At 54.8% G+C, this 18,588-nt stretch overlaps 1 protein-coding gene across 4 annotated transcripts in view; it reads right to left on the bottom strand.

Annotated features, from left to right (window-relative positions):
- Positions 1–3,198: 3,198 nt before the first annotated feature.
- AK8 (adenylate kinase 8) overlaps positions 3,199–18,588 on the bottom strand; it is a 128,923-nt gene continuing 113,533 nt past the window's right edge. For all 4 annotated transcript variants that reach the window (XM_047768783.1, XM_047768787.1, XM_047768789.1 and 1 more), the window contains 2 exons: positions 5,297–5,377; positions 3,199–3,534 (listed from right to left, as the gene is read on the bottom strand). In XM_047768783.1, coding sequence (XP_047624739.1) covers positions 3,297–3,534; positions 5,297–5,377 — 319 coding nt within the window. In that variant the 3' untranslated portion in view covers positions 3,199–3,296. The remainder of the gene's footprint in view (positions 3,535–5,296; positions 5,378–18,588) is intronic.

The raw sequence follows: 18,588 nt of genomic DNA on the forward strand, positions 1-18,588 counted from the left end.
ACCAACCTGTTGAATGAATGGGGTGGGTGGGCACGCGTCTGCTTCCCTCTTGGTTCCTCCAGACTGGCCTGCATTGCTCTGTGCTGTGCACGGGCCAGCCAGACCCCACCGTGCTCTCCTCCCTGCAAGCCTCAGGAAAACAGTGACCAGCGGCTCTCAGTTCCATCCAAGTTCCTGGGAGGGAGCAGCTGATTGGCCAGCTGAGAGTAAGCACAGGTGTAACCTGGGTCTCAACAGTGGCAGCCAGGTGCGGGTCCTGCGGAGAAACACCTGGGGAGGTGGTGGGTGAGGGCAGCAGACACCCCAAAGGAGCGTCAGTACCATGGGCTTCCCCATTGCCAAGGGACAGGGCAGGGACCTGACAGCACCTTGGTGGACACCTGCCAGGGTGACAGGTGGGAGAAGGCAGAGGGAATCTGCGGGGAGAATTGGATAAAAGAGGCTGCAAATGAACGCGGGAGCTGCTGTTCAAAAAGCTACCTGCAACGGGCGGCTCTCTTGCAAGTCCAGTTCACGGACCTCAGCCCCCATGAACTCAGCTCTCGCTTAAGCCTTGCTTAACTTCAAGGACAGCCTCTGATCTGGAAATGAATGCCACTTGCCCTCCAGCCCTGGGCCAGGAAGCCCCGAGACCAGCAGGGCAACGTCCGGATCCGGATGCTAATACACCCAATTAGGCGGGGCGCTGGAGCCGAGGGCTCCAATTAGAAGCACCGGGCGGAGGAGCCTTGCTATGCACAGCAGGAGGAGGGGCTGCGCGTCGGGGGTGAGAGGAGTGTCGCGGGCTCGCCGCTTCCGGGGGAGCGATCTACAAGAGCCGGTGCGTGTTGGGCCGACCCCGGCGGCGTGCCCCGCCCGCCGCACACCCGAGGGGCGCCGGGGACCGCGCCGAGCGCATCTCAATGAAGCCCGCGCTGTCCCCGCGTCTGCGGCGGCGCTGAAGCGCCATCAAGGCGCTGCCGCGGGGCATCTAGGATGCCAGGGGCTTCCGGACGCTGCGGAGACATTGGTCCAAGGGGAGCACCTGGGAGGGGTGGGAGGGAGGGGCCCCCTCGAGCCCAGATGCCCTTGGCAACCCCAGACAGCGACGAGGGACAAGCACGTGGAGTTTCCGGGCCTGTGAGAGTGGCTGGGTCCTGACCCCTGCTGCCACGTAGCAGGCGCAGGCTTTCACAAGTTCTTTGGCCCCTGGGAGGCCCAATTTCCTCATCTAGGGGTAAAAACCGCACTGACCGCAAGGGGAGCTGCCACAATGAGATGGAGAAGGGCTGCCTCTACTGAGCACGCACCGTGTGCCCTATGCCCTATGTTCAGCCTCCATATATATTATTAATCACTTCATCCTGCAATAGGTGCTCAGGAGTCCCTCGGAGAACAAATGAGGATTTGTTCTCATTTTACAAGCATCCAAAGAGGTGCAGTAACTTGCCCAAGGTCACACAGTCACATGGGGACCCAGGCTGTCCGGTTCCACAGCCCAGGCTCTCAGCAGGGACATCACCTGCTCCCAGAGCTGGCACAGGGCTGGCACAGCTGCTCCGAGGGGACCGGGCAGGTGGAGGAAGAGGAGGGCTAAAGGTGTGGGCGGTCCCAGGGATTGGGGGTCCACAAAGAGAGCCCCACTATGTTCACCAAAGAAAGGAGGGTTTTCGCATGTCCTTGGCCAAAATCCACATCCAAATGGTGTTTCACTGAAAGTGAGACCCAGCCTCCTGTGCCTGGAATGACACACGGGAGGTCGAGGCAAGGGAAGTGAGACCTCGCCAGGATGGCGCTGGCCACCCTCCTGGTTTTCCATTTCCTCCAGTCTGGGGGTGCTAGGTTCAAGTGCGTAAGTGGCAACATCACCACATGGGGTGCTTGCCCTGCGTCTGACCCTGTGGTCTGTGTCTTGGGGCCTCCTGGGGCCTCCAAAGGCAGCCGCCCACAGTCAGGGGATTTGCAGGGTAGATACCCTTTGCCCCGTGGGAGTTGGGATGAAGTGTGGCCTGAGCAGGCAAGGCCCTGACAGAGCGTCCAAGGGTGGCCCCCAGTGCCTGGGGGGTGGGGGTGGGCGCTGAGCCACTAGGCAGGAGGGAGGGCAGAGGCCAGGATGCTGCCTCTGGAGAGAAAGCCTAGCCCCAGAGGTCAGACTAGGGCAGGCTGGGGCTCAACCTGCCATACCTGGGCAGAAGCAGGAAGGCAGGCCCGGAGCCCTGGCTCCGTGTACCCTAGCTGCTGGCTGCCACGTTCACTGGCTCCAAGGGCCAGTGCCAGGGTCAGACCTTTGCTGGAGGGACTCTGGGCTGCCCTGCGCTGGAAGGGGCTTTAGCCATTAGGCGCGGAGTCCCCAAGCTGCCCGGAGCTCAGAGGCTGGAACCGAGTCTGAGATCCGCAGGCAGAGAGCACGAGAGTTCTGGGTTCAGGTGCAGATGGATCCAGGCAAGTCACTTACCCCCTGCAGCTACAGTGTTCCCTTCTGTGGGTGGAGAGACTCACCCAAGTACCTTCCTAACGAGGTGAAAAAAATAATGGGAGGAGGGGAGGGCTCATGGAAGAGGATGCAGACCCTGTCGGCCTGAGGCGTCATTGTCCTGTCCCCCGGGCGCTGTGTGCTCTGTAGGACCCAAGGGGCTATTTCAGTGGGCGCAGAGGCAGGCCTTCCAAGGGGTTCCCGCCAGTCTTAAGAAACAGCTAAGGGTGTCTAGAACTGCACTAACACAGCCCCCACGAGCCACACGTGGCTCTTTACATTTAAATGAGTGAAAATTAAGTACCATTTTTTAAACATCTTCTCAGTTGCCCCAGCCACACGCCCCTTGCTCCACAGCCGCCTGCTGCTCGCAGCCACGCTGAACAGAGAGCACGCCCATCACCCCAGAGAGTTCTACCCGCCAGGCTTCTCTGGAGATGGTGGCTTTGGTAAAATTACACTTACTGAGAGTGTGGCGTGTGCCAGGCTCTGTGCTGAGAGCGTTGCTTGCATCCTCACCTAATCCCACAGCAACCCCGTGAGGCAAGGACTATTATTCCATTTCGGTTGTGAGAAAAGAAAGGCTCCGAGGGCCTGTGACCTCCCACACCGCATAGCCCCCCAGTGCTGCAGCCACTGCTCCTCCAGGGCCGCCCCAGCTGCCCCGCTCCCCTTCACCGCCTCCTGTGCTCCCGGACCCCAAACAAGGCCCCCTGCCAGCCTCCTGACCTCAGGACACACAAAACGGCACCTGGCACTCTTTATTGGCCTGGCGGAGCTTCCAGAAGGTGGCGGGCGAGGGATTAACTTTGTTCGCCTGGGGGCTGCTCCTTGCTCTGGCGCATCAGGGGACTTTGCTGGGGAGGGGATTAATGATGCCGCTCTCCAGAAACTCGAAGACCGTGTAGGGGTCCTGGTCCCCGTTGAGGGGGAGGACCGGCTGGTAGAACTGCTCCAGCTCGGCCGAGGTCCTGCAGAACAGGTCCGTCTTCAGCTTGACCTGCTCTTCCGTGTCCTTTGGGTTCTGCAGGAGACGGGCCTGGATTTCCACGGTGGGAGGTGGCTTGTACATGAGGTGGTACCTGCGGGAGGAGGGGAAGCAGGTGACGCAGCCACGGGCCATGCAGAGGGCGGGGGAGGGGACGGGCCATGGTCACCTACTGTGCAGCAAGCTGGTCGCCACCGCCACCGCCGTCCAACACGGCACCAGCTGTGTGCACGCCCTCGGCCGGGCCGGGAGCCGCAGAGGGACCCCAAACGTGGTCCCTTCCCCCAGCCAGAGACACACATCAGTGGCAGGATAGGGCACGGTCGTAGAGCGAGGCCAAATTCCCATCCTTTCCTCTCTCTCCCGCTCTTCCTTCAAACAGTGTCTACTGAGCACCTGCTGCATGTCCGGCCCTCGTCTGCCACTGACGACGCGGTGGCAGGTCCAGTGGGGGATGGGGCATTCCCGCACCAAGGGTGAGCAGAGGTGACCGGAAATGCCGCGGCCACTGTTGGAGAGACCCCGGGCCAGGGCACCACCCAGGCCACCTACTTGACATGGGTCAGCAAACCAGCGTCCCCCGGCAGCAAGGTGAGAGATCAGGCCTATGGTTTAGAAAAATCCTGGTATTTCCCTCCTGCCCTCCTCACTCCCTGCGAAGAAACGTGGCCTGGTTACTGCCGAGGATGGAAGCTTCCACCTCTTTCCAACTGCAGGGATTTTATTGTCTTTTGTTTTTTTAAGGCCTCGCCCATGGCATATGGAGGTTCCCAGGCTAGGGGTCTAATCAGAGCTGTAGTCGCCGGCCTACACCACAGCCACAGCAACACCAGATCCGAGCCGTGTCTGTGACCTACACCACAGCTCATGGCAATGCCAGATCCTTAAGCCACCGAGTGAGGCCAGGGATCGAACCCGAGTCCTCGTGGATACTAGTCGGGTTCATTAACCACTGAGCCACGACGGGAACCCCTGCAGGGACTTTAAGTTGTATTTCTGGAGTTCCCACTGTGGTGCAGTGTGTTAAGAATCTGACTGTAGCAGCCTGGGTCACTGCAGAGGCTTGGGTCGCTCCCTGGCCCAGTGCAGGGGGTTAAAGCGGTTCAGATTCGACCCCTGGCCCGAGAACACCCATAGGCAGTGGGTGCAGCCAAAAAAACATTGAGTTTTATTTTTTGTTGTTGTTTTTGTCTTTTTAGGGCCGAACCCACAGCACATGGAGGTTCCCAGGCTGGGGTCCAATCCGAGCCACAGCCTCCAGCCTACACCATAGCCACAGCAACGTAGGATCCGGGCCACATCTGCGACCTACACCACAGCTCACAGCAACGCCGGATCCTTAACCCACTGAGCGAGGCCAGGGATTGAACCTGTGTCCTCATGGATCCTAGTCAGATTCGTTAACCACTGAGCCATGATGGGACCTCCAAAACGCTGTGTTTTCACAGCGACACAGCACTGTGCTTGGGCAGATGCACCACCAAACTCAGGGTCTCCCCCGTGGCTGTGGGAGGGCTCAAAGGTGGCCTGGTTCCCAGGGGATGCGTCTCTACAGCAGCCACACCTGGGACGCACTACGGTGACAGCAAAGGGCCATTTCACATGCTGGGGTCAGAGCTGAGCCTGGACAGATGGGCGAACGTTTCAAAACTGCAGGAGAACCCCGGACATTCATTTTGTTTTCACTCTTGCAGAAAAGAGGGTCACGGACTGCGTGGAGTAGCGGGTGAACCCCTTTTCTAGAGTCTTCTGTCAGTTGTCACCAGCATCCTCTCTGAAGAAGCCCTGCCCTGGTACCGGGCAGCCAGAGGGAGAGGGGTCCCGGGCGGGCCGTGGCCCCGGGAGTCCGCACAAACCTTTCTCCTGTGACAGGGTCGGTTCTTCTCAGGGTCAGCCGCTCCAGGATGGAATCAAATGGCACATTCAGGAAAAACACCCTGGGGGGACAATAAGCACAGAGGTCAGCAGGAGGGGACGCAGGCCCGAAGCTCTGGGACCAGGGTGGGCCCCAGCCCCCAAGACTGGGTGGAGCCTTGGGGGCCATTCCTCAGGACTCGGGGTGCCAGGCCCGGGGTGGGGGTGGTCACGGGGAAAGGCACGGGCAGGGCCTCCCGGCCGTGGAAGCTCTCTGCACCCTGACTGGGGGCCAGCTCCCAGCTCCCCTCACTCCCGTGGGGGCATCACTCAGGTGAGTGTTGGGGAGCAGGCGCCCCATCCTTTGGGGAGGACGGCGTGTTCTCTGGAGCCACCCAGACTTGGGTTAGACTCTTACCTCCACCAGGGACCCGCTGTGGGACCTCGGGCCACTAACACAACTGCTCTGACTCGCTTTTCTCACCTGCAGAATGGGGCTAGTAGTCGTTGCTGGCGTTGGAGATGTGGGAGGAGCCTAAGTGTGGGGCGACCTCAGCGCCGGTCTGAGCGCCCTGGGTGCGCCACTCGGCAGAGGGGGGGGGTCGTCGAATCCCTCCTCTTACTGGAACCCCGCCCTGAGGGTCCGGCCCCGACTTGCCCCCGAGAGAGGCGGGGCTGCTCACGCTCACTTCCTCTTTCAGAAAAGAGCCCCGGGCCCAGGGGAGCAGGACTCTCCAAGTCAAGTGACCGAAGCAATTGTCCACATCGGAGCCCAGCGGAAAAGACACAGCGCCCGCGTCTGATGCCGCAGGACCGGGCGTGCCTGTGAACGCGCCTCCCGAACCCCTAGTTCGAATGGTTCGAACAGAGGGGGGAGGGACATTTTGGTCCTCACACCTGGGGAGGGGCTGCTGGTGGCCTCTGGTGGGTGGAGGCGGGGATTGCAAAGGGCAGGACAGCCCCCAGCGCCGTGAGGGACATGGGACCGGAGGGAGCAGCTGCCTCTCTGGCTGGAGGAGGCAGGCGGGGGCGAGGGCCCGAGGGTTCTAGCTCCTGCCCCCAGCTCTAACCCAGGCCCTGTCTTCTGGTGTTAAACCATCCCAGTTTACTTTTAAGTACTGAGTTCTGGAATATTTCATCTCTCCCTTACCGCTTACTCACTGCCATTTAACTAGTTCATACCTATATTTTGTGAGCACCTGCTGTGTGCCAGGCACCGCCCTCAGCCCCCGTGTTTACCAGCCATCATCATGGGACAGAGGCAGGGCAGTGAACAGGGTTGCCATCCCAGATACAGGGTCCCGAGACTGAGGCAGCTTCCACCGGGACAACATCGGTGACAGCAACCCCAGTGTCAACACTCGCTGTGCGCCCAAAGCCTTGTTCGTTTCACTTCCAAGTAAGTGAAGCATCTCTAAGTTGAAGAAAAACATACTCAGAGATTTCCCGCCTGCACTCCCGGCCGGGGGTCTTTTTAGAACAGACGCTCTGCCTCCTCCAAGTCAGTGAACAGAAGGTGCCCTCCCCGTCATCCCCGGAATTCACCAGATGTGTTGATCGGGCACCAGGAGGCCAGGCTTTGGTGTATCCAGTGGGTCCATGAGCCCTGGGCCAGCCTCCTGGGCCCAGGTGCCACCCTTAGGGCCCCCGGCCAGTGTTGGGACCCTCGGGAAGCCCCAGGAAACATAAGTGAAGGAATGGAGAGGCGAGTCAGCTGTACACGGGTCTAGTGTTCTGTCTACACTGGCTCTGCCTACTGCCTGACTCTTCTCCCACACCAGCCAAAACGCTCAACCAGCAGGTAGGGTGGAGAGTGACGCTCAATTCCAGGAAGGGAAGGGGTCTGAGATGTGTGCCTCTAACTCCCAGGGACCAGCTGCATCAGAAGCCCCTTGGCATCTGTGACTTTCAGGATGCCAACACCCTGGCCCAGAAGGGCTGATTCCGCAGGTCCTGGAGAGAGCCAAGAACCAGCCCCCGAACCTGTGACTGGGAGCTGCCGCCTCAGAGAACACCTGGGCCAGGGATTCTCAACCCGGCTTCCTCGCCGGTCCCGTGACCCCGGACCTTAGATGTTAACTGTGGACTCTGTGCATTTTCTGGGAGGGGATCCGTCTGTGCTGCTCAACAGATTCTCAAAGGGGCGCTGGTTCTTCAAAATGGTTTGAGTCACTGATCAGAGCTTTACGGAGCCATGAAGGACACGGATGCTGCCGACGGCAAGGAGGTGGCCAGGCCGGGCTGCCCCAGCTGCCACACACCGACCCGTGCTCACCGCTTCCAGTGATCTTTCTGAGCCCGCAGTGAGCCACCAATGCCTGCTCAGCCCTGTGACCTGTTTGGAGTTATCCCGTCCAGGGCTGTGGGGCTGGGCACGAGGGAGGCCCAGCTATGGCCAATCCAAGTGCTGGCTCCTCCTGACCACAGGAATTGGGTCACCACGTAGACAGATACAAACCAGGCCAATGAGAGGCCGCCCCAAGGCTTGCCAGAGAGAAAGGAGCTTCATTTGTTCTGGGGCTGCTAAGCGGTTGCACCCAGAGACCCCACACCACCACCTGAGAACAAAGCCCACTTCAAGAGAGCAGAGAGATGGCAAGAGACACTGCTTGGGGCCCTGGATCAAGCTATGCCTGAAGCCAACACCCCTCAGTGTTTCCCTGACATGAACACACACATCTCTTTCGCTTGAGCCGTTAAGAGCTGGGTTCCCTGCAGTTGTTATCCAGAAGCCACCGAGTCACCTCGTCCTTCAGTTCCACTTGCTTCTGGGAAACGCGTGAACTTAGAAAAGGCGTCAGGTGCGAGCCAAATGCTCTCCTTCCTGTCCAGCCTCTCCCATGGCCTTTCTTCCCCTCTTGTTTTGCCCATGCTGTGCGCTGAGGTTCACTTCTGCCCAGTTGCCAAGAAGCCCCCCTCTGATACCTGATGAGAGCGGCAGCCAGCCCTCCGCCAGGCCAGCGCAGCCTGGGGCACGGGAGCCGCAGACATCCACACGGCGACAGGGAATTCCTTTCACAACTTGCCGCGAAACAACAGCCACCAAAGAAAACATGCGAGATCGGGGGGCGTCTGAACACGGGGAGTGCGGGTGTTTCATCCCTCACACTCCGAACACACACACCCCCCCCGCACCCCCAGAACTTGCGAGGCCCAACAGCGACACCAAAACGCGGCTGTCACCGGGGCTGGCGGCTGACGGTGCTGCTCCGGATGCCGACGCCAGTAGAAAGGAAGCCAGTTTGGAAAAGCCCTGATAATTGATGCTGCTTCATAAACAAACAAGCCCAACTGAAAGATTTTTAACCCAGCATCTCAAGACCGCATGTCGTCATTCAAGGGAACGGCTCGTGAGAGGCTGGCAAGATCAGAAACACGAGGACACCAAATCGGTGCTTGAAACACATCTCTGGGAAAAGCTTCGCTGAGGCGGAGCTGTGCTTCCAGGCTGGAAGCTTCTGATTAGCCAGGCTCCCGGTGGCGCCCCAAGGCCAGGGCCGGGGGGGCGGGAGAGCGGGGTGCCCAGACAGCTGTGCAGGGGGCGGCGGGGGGGGGGGCCGGCATGCCCCCACCTGCGGTATTTCTTTGTCTTCTGCTACTCATTTAAGCCAACAGCCAGGAAAGGGAGGATGGGAAAGCCAAGAAAGCACAGCATATACCCCAAGCGGGACGAGCCCGGGTCACCAGGGGCGGGACCTACTGGGGGGCTTGCAGAACTTCAGGCTGGCGGCTGCTACTCTGCTTGCTCCTTGAAGTGGGGTCCTCGGGCCAGCAGCACGGCACCAGCTGGGCGCTCAGGCCCCACCGCCCACCGTTGGATCAAAGTCTGTGGTTTAACACCATCTGCAGGGGTTCGTGTGCACGCGGAGGATGGAGACGCGCCCCTCTGCGCCCGTGTTGCCTGGATCGGTCTGAGACTGAGAATCACCCCGAGGGCTTGTCTAAAACACAGATTCCGACCTGAAACTAACACAGTACTGTAAATCAGCTATACTTCATTTTAAAAGAGAAAAAAACAGGGAGTTTCCGTTGTAGCTCAGTGGGTTAAGAATCTGATTAGGGCGTTCCTGTCGTGGCTCACTGGAAACGAATCTGGGTGGCATCCGTGAGGACGCAGGTTCGATCCCTGGTCTCGCTCAGTGGATTAAGGATCCGGTGTTCCCATGAGCTGTGGTGTAGGTCGCAGATGCGGCTCAGATCCCGGGTTGCTGTGGCTATGGCGTAGGCCGGCAGCTACAGCTCCGACTTGACCCCTAGCCTGGGAACCTCCATATGCCGCGGGAGAAAAAAACAAACCAAAAAACCCCACGAAAACCAAAAAACAAAAAAATCAGATTCTGATTCTGGGCACCCCTTCCAGAACTTCCAAGCCAAAACTTCCAGGGGAGGGGCTGGGAGGTGTGTGTCTCTAAGTCAGCAGCTCAGGTGATTTCCCCTGCTCAGGGAGGTATGGGAAGCCTGGCTCCATCCCCAGGTCTCATCTTGGCCAAATCCTGGACCCACCAGGGGAGCTTTGAGATTATGGAGGCCTGGGCCTCCCCCAGAGATTCTGCTATAACTGGCCCAAGGTGAGGCCTGGGAGGGAGAGATATTTAAAAGCTCCCCAAGTGCTTGCAGTATGCAGCCAAGGTCGAGGACCACTGCTCTGAAACAATCGCTCAGTGTACAAAACGAGGAAACCAAGTCCCGGAGAGGGAGGCTCACACGCTGTCACCCAGTGCACCGATGGCAGCTACCAGTGACAAGAGGGCTCTCTTGAGCCACCTTCTTAGGACCCCTCTGATTGCGCCGCCTGGGGCTCTGCCTGGGGAGCAAAGGAAGCCTTCTTCCGCAAAGGCCTTGAAGTCCCCCAGCTCCAGAGCTAAAGCCACTGCAAGCTGAGGGATAGAATTCTCTCCGGACCCATGGACAGATTTGATAAACTGAGAGGTGTGACATACACTAACTGACTTTATTGTAATTATTTACTTTTTGGCCGCATCCGAGGCACGTGGAAATCCCTGGGCCGGGGATCAAGCCTGCACCACAGCGGTAGCGACGCCAGGTCCCTACCTACGGAGCCACCAGGGAGCTCTAACGAAACTGCCTTGAAACGAACGTGGTGCCCAGGTCTCCATCCCATCAACAAGCCTCTACTACGTGCAAGACTCCACACAAAGCAGCACGTGTAACTACAACAAGATACCACCTCGCGCCCATCAGGACGGATGTTATCCAGAACCAAGTGTGGGTGACGGCGTGGAGAAAGCGGACCCGTGTGCCTTGCTCGCGGCAATGTCAAATGGCGCAACCGCTGTGAACAACGGTAGGTCAGTTCCCAGAGAAATGAAGCATGGAATGACCAAGTGATCCAGCTATTCCACTTCGGATATATACTCAAATAAGGAAAGACAGATACTGGAACAGATATTTGCACACCCAAGTTCATTGCAGCATGATTCTCAATAGCCAAAAGGCAGAAATAACCTAAATGCCCATCAGTGGATGAGTGGAGAAACAAAACGTGGTATATACCACAACAGAAGAGTATCCAGCCTTAAAAAGGAATGAAATCCCGCCACGTGCTACAACATGGGTGAAGCTTGAAGATGTTACACTAAGTGGAATAAGACGCAGAAGGACAAATGTTGCATGACGCTACTTATATGATGCCGCTTATATGACGAGTCGGATTCATAGAGACAGAGAGTAGAAGGGTGGGAGCCAGCTGCTGGAGGGGAAATTCAGAGGTGTCGTCCGGGGGGTGGGACAGAGTTTCAGTTTGGGAAGATACCAAAGTGCTGGAGAGAATGTATTTAATGCTACTGAACTCTATACTAAAAAAATGGTTAAAATAGGGAGTTTCCGTTGTAGCACAGTGGAAACAAACCCAACTAGTATCCGTGAGGACACAGGTTCAATCCTTGGCCTCGCTCAGTGGGTTAAGGATCCGGCATTGCCTTGAGCTGTGGTGAAGGTTGCAGACGCAGCTTGGATCTGGCATGGCTGTGGCTCTGGTGGAGGCCGGCAGCTGTAGCTCCTACTGGACCCCTAGCCTGGGAGCCTCCATATGCCGTGGGTGCAGCCGTAAAAGAAAAGCAAAAAAAAAAAAAAAAAGGGGGGGGGGTTAAAACAGTACCTTTTATGTTATGTATATTTTGCTGCAATAAAAAATAAGCACTATAGTGTGATTAATAGATGCCATAACAAAGGTGGGGGGAGGTGGATTTCTGGCCTCGAATAAACTTACCATTGAATGAGGTTCTGAACATACATACGTATATAAATAAATGGATGGACCAAGCAATATGAACCATGTGATAGTACTAATTCTACCCTAACTACAATGCCAATGCTATGCAAACTCAGAAAATAGATGAGAACAAAACTTATTTTACTAGGCAGCCTTCCCCTGATACCAACAACCAGACAAAGACACTATAAGAAAACTAGAGACCGATATCTTGCGTGAATACAGGTGCAAAATGCTCAGTAAAATACTAGCAGATTGAATCTAGCAATAAATGAAAAGAATAACACATTATAACCAAATAGGGTTTGGCCTGGTAATGAAAATCCGGTTCAATTTTCAAAAATCAATGAATATAACTGCGTTATTAGACTAAAGAAAAAACTATACAATCATCTCAATAGTTGCAGGAAAAGCATTTAATACAATTTTATATCAATTCCTGATAAATATTCTAAGCAAACTAGAAATAGAAGATAACTTCCTCCTCAATCTAATAGAAAGCATTTATCAAAAATTCAGATAATATCCTACTCAAAGGCAGAATGCTTTCCCCTTAAGATTGGGTAATAGGTCAGGATGCCCATTTTCAAGACTCCTATTTGACAATCTTACTGGAAGTCCTGGATAGCTCAATATGACAAGAAAAGGAAAAAAACAAACAAATTGAAAGAGAAGAAATAAAATTGTCATATTTGCAGATGACATGATCATCTAACTAGAAGCCCCAAAGAATCTTCAAGGAGGCTACTATAACAAATAAGTAGGTTTAGTGACTTCAAAGGATACAAAATCAATAAACAAAAAAAAAAAACCCAACTTTTTCAAGACACTAGCAAGAAACAATTGGAAATTGAAATTGTATAGCACCATCTACAATAATGTAAAATGACATACTGAGGTATATAAAGCTAACGAAATATACACATGGTCTGTATGATGAAAACTACAAAACGCTGACGAAAGACACTGAAGACTTAAATAAGTATGGAGAGCTATACCATGTCCATGGACTCAGGGACTCAATATGGTTAAAAATGTCAATTCTAATAGAGATACAGATTTAATGCAATTCTAACCCAAATTCCAAGAAGGTGTTTTGAAGATTCCACATAAGTTTATTCCCAAATTTATATGGAGGATGTTTTTGGAAAAGAATTAGAATCACTAAAAATGCTGAAAAAGGAGAACAAGTTGATTTCAAGACTTACTTCAGAGATACTGTAGTCAAGACAGCATGAGCGTTGGTGGAAGGCTAGACACAGGGATTAAAGGGACAGCGCAGAGTCCAGAAAGAGACTCACACAAATATGACTGATTACTTTTCATCAAACTGACTACTGATCCAAAGTAATCAGTCATGTTTGTGTGACTCTATTTCACAGGTCAGTGGAGAAATGATTTTCTCCGCTCAGTTGTGCTGGAATAACTAGACATCCATATACAAATAACGATAACAATAACCTCGACCCATACCTGACACTATCCACAAGACTCAAGTCAAAATGGACCACGGGAGGAGTTCCTTTGAGGCACAGCAGGTTAAGGACCAGACACTGTTACGGCAGTGGGCATAGCCAAAATAAAATGGATCATGAGCCTAAACAGAAACCTGAAGCTACCAAACTTCCGGAAGAAAGTCTTTGTGCCCTTGGATTAAAGATTTCCTACATATTATACCAAAATCATGATCTGTACATTTTTTAATGTGCAGATTGGATATCATTAAAAAGCCTAACAATTTAAGGGAGTTCCCATCGTGGCGCAGCGGAAACGAATCCGACCAGGAACCATGAGGTTGCAGGTTTGATCCCTGGCCTTGCTCAGTGGGTTAAGGATCTGGCGTCGCCATGAGCTGTGGTGTAGGTTGCAGATGCAGCTCGGATCTGGCATTGCTCTGGCTGTGGCAGCTCAGGCCGGCAGCTGTAGCTCTGATTTGACCCCTAGCCTGGGAACCTCCACATGCCACAGGTATGGCCCTAAAAGGACAAAAGACCAAAAAAAAAAAAAAAAAAAAGAAAGAAAGAAAGAAAGAAAATCTAGCAATTTAAAACTTCTGCTCTTCAAGACATTAAGAAAATGAAAGATGCCGCAGACCAGGAGAAAATATTTGTGAAAACTATCCGATAAAGGACTTGTGTTCAGAATACATAAAAATGTGAATTATATATACAACTAATAACATACAGGAAAAGGCACAAATGGATCCCTTACCACCTTGTGTTTCCAAAAGTGACATTCAAATTGGGAAGGTCTAGTCCAGGAAAACCATTTCCTGAAAAAGGCTCGAACACCTCCTCCTCCTTGCCCAGTCCCGTCAAAGCCTGGAGGGTGTGCTGGGCCAGCTGGAAGGCAGTGGTGCTGTCGGCGCTTTAAACCAAGACTCAGCCTCTGCTGCTCGAGATCCCTTGTTTAAAGGGGTCTCCTCTCAAAGGGAACTGCAATGACTAAAGCAGAGAACCAGAGAGGAAGGAGAGCCACCAAGAAGAAAAGCACAGTGACAGCAACCAGTAGAATGGCCTGCTCGCCTTTAAGTAAAACCTGTGCCTATGGCACATCAGAGAGGAGAGGCGATGCCGAAGCTTTTGCCGAGCAGTCCTTGTAGGACGGGGACCTGTGCGGCGACGGTCAGCACAGAGCAGGAGTGACCACCGCTCCAGGCTCTCAGGACAAGGCCTCCTCCTAGTCCAAGGGCAGGGAGAGGTGGCATCATGTCTAGAGGTGACTGCATTTGGGGACCACAATGAGGCATGGGCAAGCTGTTGGGGGCGTTCCTTCCTGCCCTGGAGAGATTTTAGACACGGGCAGAGTGGATATGCCGCTATCAATTATGCTCCCTGGGGGAATGAAGACGAATGGAGCTGGGAGTGGCAAGGAGAAAGGGGCCCTGGGAGAGCCTGGTTAGAAGGAGCACATGAATTATGCACAGACTATCAAACAACAAAAAACTGGACCTCCCTGGTGGCCTAGCGGTTAAGGGATCTGGCATTTGTCACTGCTGTGACTCGGGTCGCTTCTGTGTCGAGGGTTCGATCCCTGGCCCGGGAACTTCCACATACTGCAAGTGCGGCCAAAAAATAAGAACTGGGTCAGCTGCAGAAGGATCCACACTGGGCACACTGTGGGTGGGGTCGGGGGCAGCTGTGTGAGGACAGGTGCCAGTCGTCTTGTCTGAACGGTGCTCTCCATGCAGGGATGTGGGTAGGGGCCGAACAGAGGAGCAGTGGGTTGTGAGGATGAGCACGCGGGGGAGCCGCCCCTGAGGCTGCGGAAGGCCCCACTGCACCCCACGCCATCCCCCAGAGACGGGCTCCATCCGCTGGGTGGGACGGCCCGGTCCTCCCTCCCGGCCACGGGCGCCGGCTGCAGAGTCCCATCACGGCGAGGGGAGCCGCGATGCTGGAGAGGGTCTGGACGCAAGGCCTCCCTGGAGACTGGAAAAGGCTCCAGCCAGAGTTTTCAATTTTTTACTACGTATAGTTTTTACTCTGACAAGAGCACAATTTGAAATGAAGGGCCAAACCTCTCAATCTCACTTTAAGCCCCCACCCCCATCCCCGCGCATCAAGCTTCCCGCCCTCGGGTAGCGGCTGCGTGTCCCCTCCCTGCCCGCTCCCCACGCCTTAAAACACACGGCTCCCGCTGGCCGTTTCTTGTTTAAAACGGTGCATAATTGATAGCGGCAAATCCACTCTGCCCGTGTCTAAAATCTCTCCAGGGCAGGAAGAACGCGCCCCACGACTGTCAGTAACTGGAAAGCGAGCGAGCGCGCCGGGCGGCTCAGCACACGCCATACAAAATGCAGCGGTCTGGTGTAAGGAGCGGGACCCGGGGATCAAACTCCTGCATAATCGTCTCCATTTTAGAGTCGTCCACGAACTTCCGCCTCCCTCACCACTGGGAAGGAAGACAATAATTCCTATGCACGCGGCCACCCCGACACTCCCTAGACGACCCTGAAATGCAAGTGGTTGGAAGCCAGAAAGTTCTGCAAACTTTTCCCAAAGAGAAAAGCAAATGAATTTAAGGCCAAAATGACAGGACACAAGCGGAAGCCAGAGCCAGGAGCCAAGACTGCCCAGTCTGTGCCGGCGGGGGCGCCATCAGTACCAGGGGTGCTCAGCCTGGACGTGTGTGGATATAGGACTCTGGCTTTTCCAGCATCCAGGCAGGCCTGGTGTCCACACTGCTCCCACCACTGCCCTCCCCGCTGCAGCCTTTGTGCCCACCCACGCTCAGCGAGTCAGCCATCCATAGAGGGCACTCAGTGTGGATGGGGCCCCAGGCACCCATACTCAGCGCTGCCTTCTCTCTTGATCGTCCTCCAGCTCCGTGCCTGTGTCTGGGGGGGGCCTGGCTCTCCAGCCCACTGGTCTTCCTTGTGTAAGAAGGTCCTGCACGTTCCTGGAAGCCTGTCTTCCCCGGGCACTGGCTGGAAGCCACATGGCACCTCCCTCCTTGTGCCCAGAGCTCCTGCATCTACATAGGCTGCTTCGGGCGTTGGGGGGGGGATCCCCTCTGACAGTGGAAACCCTGTCAACAACCACGTATAACGAACCTCAGTTCAGTCCCCCAAGAACAGTCTCAGCACCCCGTGGTGTGGCCGACCTGTACATGCTCCATTGCGCCCCCCCCAGGAAAGAATCCGTGGCTCAGCTGCAAGGAGCGTGGTCAGCTGACAGCCGCCAGCTATAAAGGTCTTCCAGCTTTGAACTGTACGTTCTTGACTTTTTAAAATATGATGTATTTACCAAGCTATAATTCACTCCCTTAAAAGTCTGCAGTGCGAGGAGCTCCTGCTGTGGCACAGCAGGTTAAGGATCTGGTGTCACCGCAGCTGCAGCTCGGATTTGATCCCTGTCCTGGGAACTTTCATACACTGCGGGTGCGGCCGAAAAAGGAAAAAAAAAAAAAAAAAAAAGCATAGAATACAGTTCTGTCCGGTGTATTTCCAGAGTGTGCATGCACGCATCCACACGAGGGAAGTCTAGATTTTCATCACGAAGGAAAGCCAGCATCCCCGTGCAGCACCCTCATCCTCCGGCCCTGGCAACTTCTGCTTTGCTTCTGGTCTCCGTGGCTTTGCCGAATCTGGACACTTTCTGTACATGGAATTGTACAGTGCATGGTCCTCCCAGACTCCATTTCGGAAAAACAAAACAACACGAAAACAACAGAGCAGCTCATGAGCTTATTTTAAAGGTTACACATAATAGTCCATATAAAGTGCGTAACAGATAACAATTACTTAGAAGATCCACGTGGCCCTGACCGTGTCCGCAGCCTCCCTTTCCAGGGCTCCATCCCCACTGTCCCACCTGGAGCACTTGCTTCCTTCTCCTGGCGAGCCGCGTTCCAAGGACGGGCGGACCACATTTTGTTCACTCATTCACCAACTGATGGACATTTCAACCCAAGCTCTTGAGTAGGCTCTTCTGGGGATGGCCCTTGGCCAGTGAATGGGCACAGAGGGGTGCCAGCACCTGGCCAACTGTGCCCAACGTAGCCCTCCCTCAGGAGGGCCCTGCTGGGCCGGCAGAGCCTGGGTCGGGCTGCCTCCAGATGCCACAGCCCCCACCCGCATCCTGCTGCAGTCCCTGTTCCAGACTCGGTTACTTCCTCGTGAACCCTTTTCCACCCCACGACTGTCGCAGCGTCTCCCTCCAGGAGAACCCAACCTGCGCCACCTGCCCCGAAAGTCACCGGAGCCTTGGAGTATTCGGTCCCATTCAAGGGAACCGCAACGTCCTGTTTTCCTGCCGGTGGTCCACCAGGCTGTCAGCTGGGAGCTCAGGGGAGGTGGAGAGAGGGGAGTGGCTAGGACCTGTGCTCTGCAGTCAGAAAGACCTGGGTTCAAGCTCCAGTGCCACCTCCCAGTCGCTGTGGGACCAGCCATTTTACCCTCCAAGTCTCCATGTGTGAGGATTTTTTTTTTGTCTTTTTGTCTTTTTGCCTTTTCTAGGGCCGCTCCCGTGGCATATGGAGGTTCCCAGGCTAGGGGTCAAATCAGAGCTACAGCTGCCGGCCTACACCACAGCCACAGCAACGCCAGATCCGAGCTGCATCTACAACCTACACCACAGCTCACAGCAACACCAGATCCTTGACCCACTGAGCGAGCCCAGGGATCGAACCCACAACCTCATGGTTCCTAGTCGGATTCGTTAACCACTGCGCCACGATGGGAACTCCGAGGATCTTTTTTTGAAGTACCTCACAAAGTTATTTTAAGGATTAAGTACAATGATCCATGCAATTGCTTAGTGTGTGATAATGAGACAAAATATTCATGGAGCCTCGTTCCAGATACGCTTCTAAGCCTTGACCCACTTTCTCATGACCTCACAGGGGGATTATTATTCATCCATTCTAGCAGGTGAGAACACTGAGGGACAGAGAGATTTAGCAACCTGTCAAAGTGGCCCAGCTAGAATGTGACCGTGACAGTTAATCTTGTGTGTCAACTTGAATGGGCCACAGGGTACCCAGATATTTGGTCAAATGGTATTCTGGGTTTATTTGTGAGAGTGTTTTCAGAATAGAGAAACATTTAAATTGGTGGAATGGAGTTCCCCTCGTGGCTCAGTGGTTAATGGACCCAGCTAGTATCCATGAGGATGCAGGTCGATCCCTGGCCTTGCTCAGGGGGTTAAGGATCCAGCATTGCAGTGAGATGTGGCGTAGGTCGCAGACACAGCTCAGATCCCGCATTGCTGTGGCTGTGGTGTAGGCCAGCGGCTATAGCTCCGATTTGACCCCTACCCTGGGAACCTCCATATGCCGTGGGTATGGCCTAAAGAAATAAAAGACAAAAGACCAAAAAAAAAAAAAGAAAAAAGAAACATAAATTGGTGAAATGAATGAAGCAGATTGCGCTCCCTGATGTGGGTGGGCCTCACCCAATCAGTTGAAGGTCTAAATAGAACAAAAAGGCTGACCCTCTCCCCAGCGAGACAGACTTTCTCCTGTCTGCTTGCCTTTGAGCTGGGACACTGGCTTTTCCCACCTTCAGATCTAGTGCAGTGGGGATGGGACCAACACACTTAGGTACCCCCGTCTTCAAGG

The sequence above is a fragment of the Phacochoerus africanus genome, chromosome 2 (genome assembly GCF_016906955.1).
Source record: "Phacochoerus africanus isolate WHEZ1 chromosome 2, ROS_Pafr_v1, whole genome shotgun sequence".
Classification (NCBI taxonomy): domain Eukaryota; kingdom Metazoa; phylum Chordata; class Mammalia; order Artiodactyla; family Suidae; genus Phacochoerus; species Phacochoerus africanus.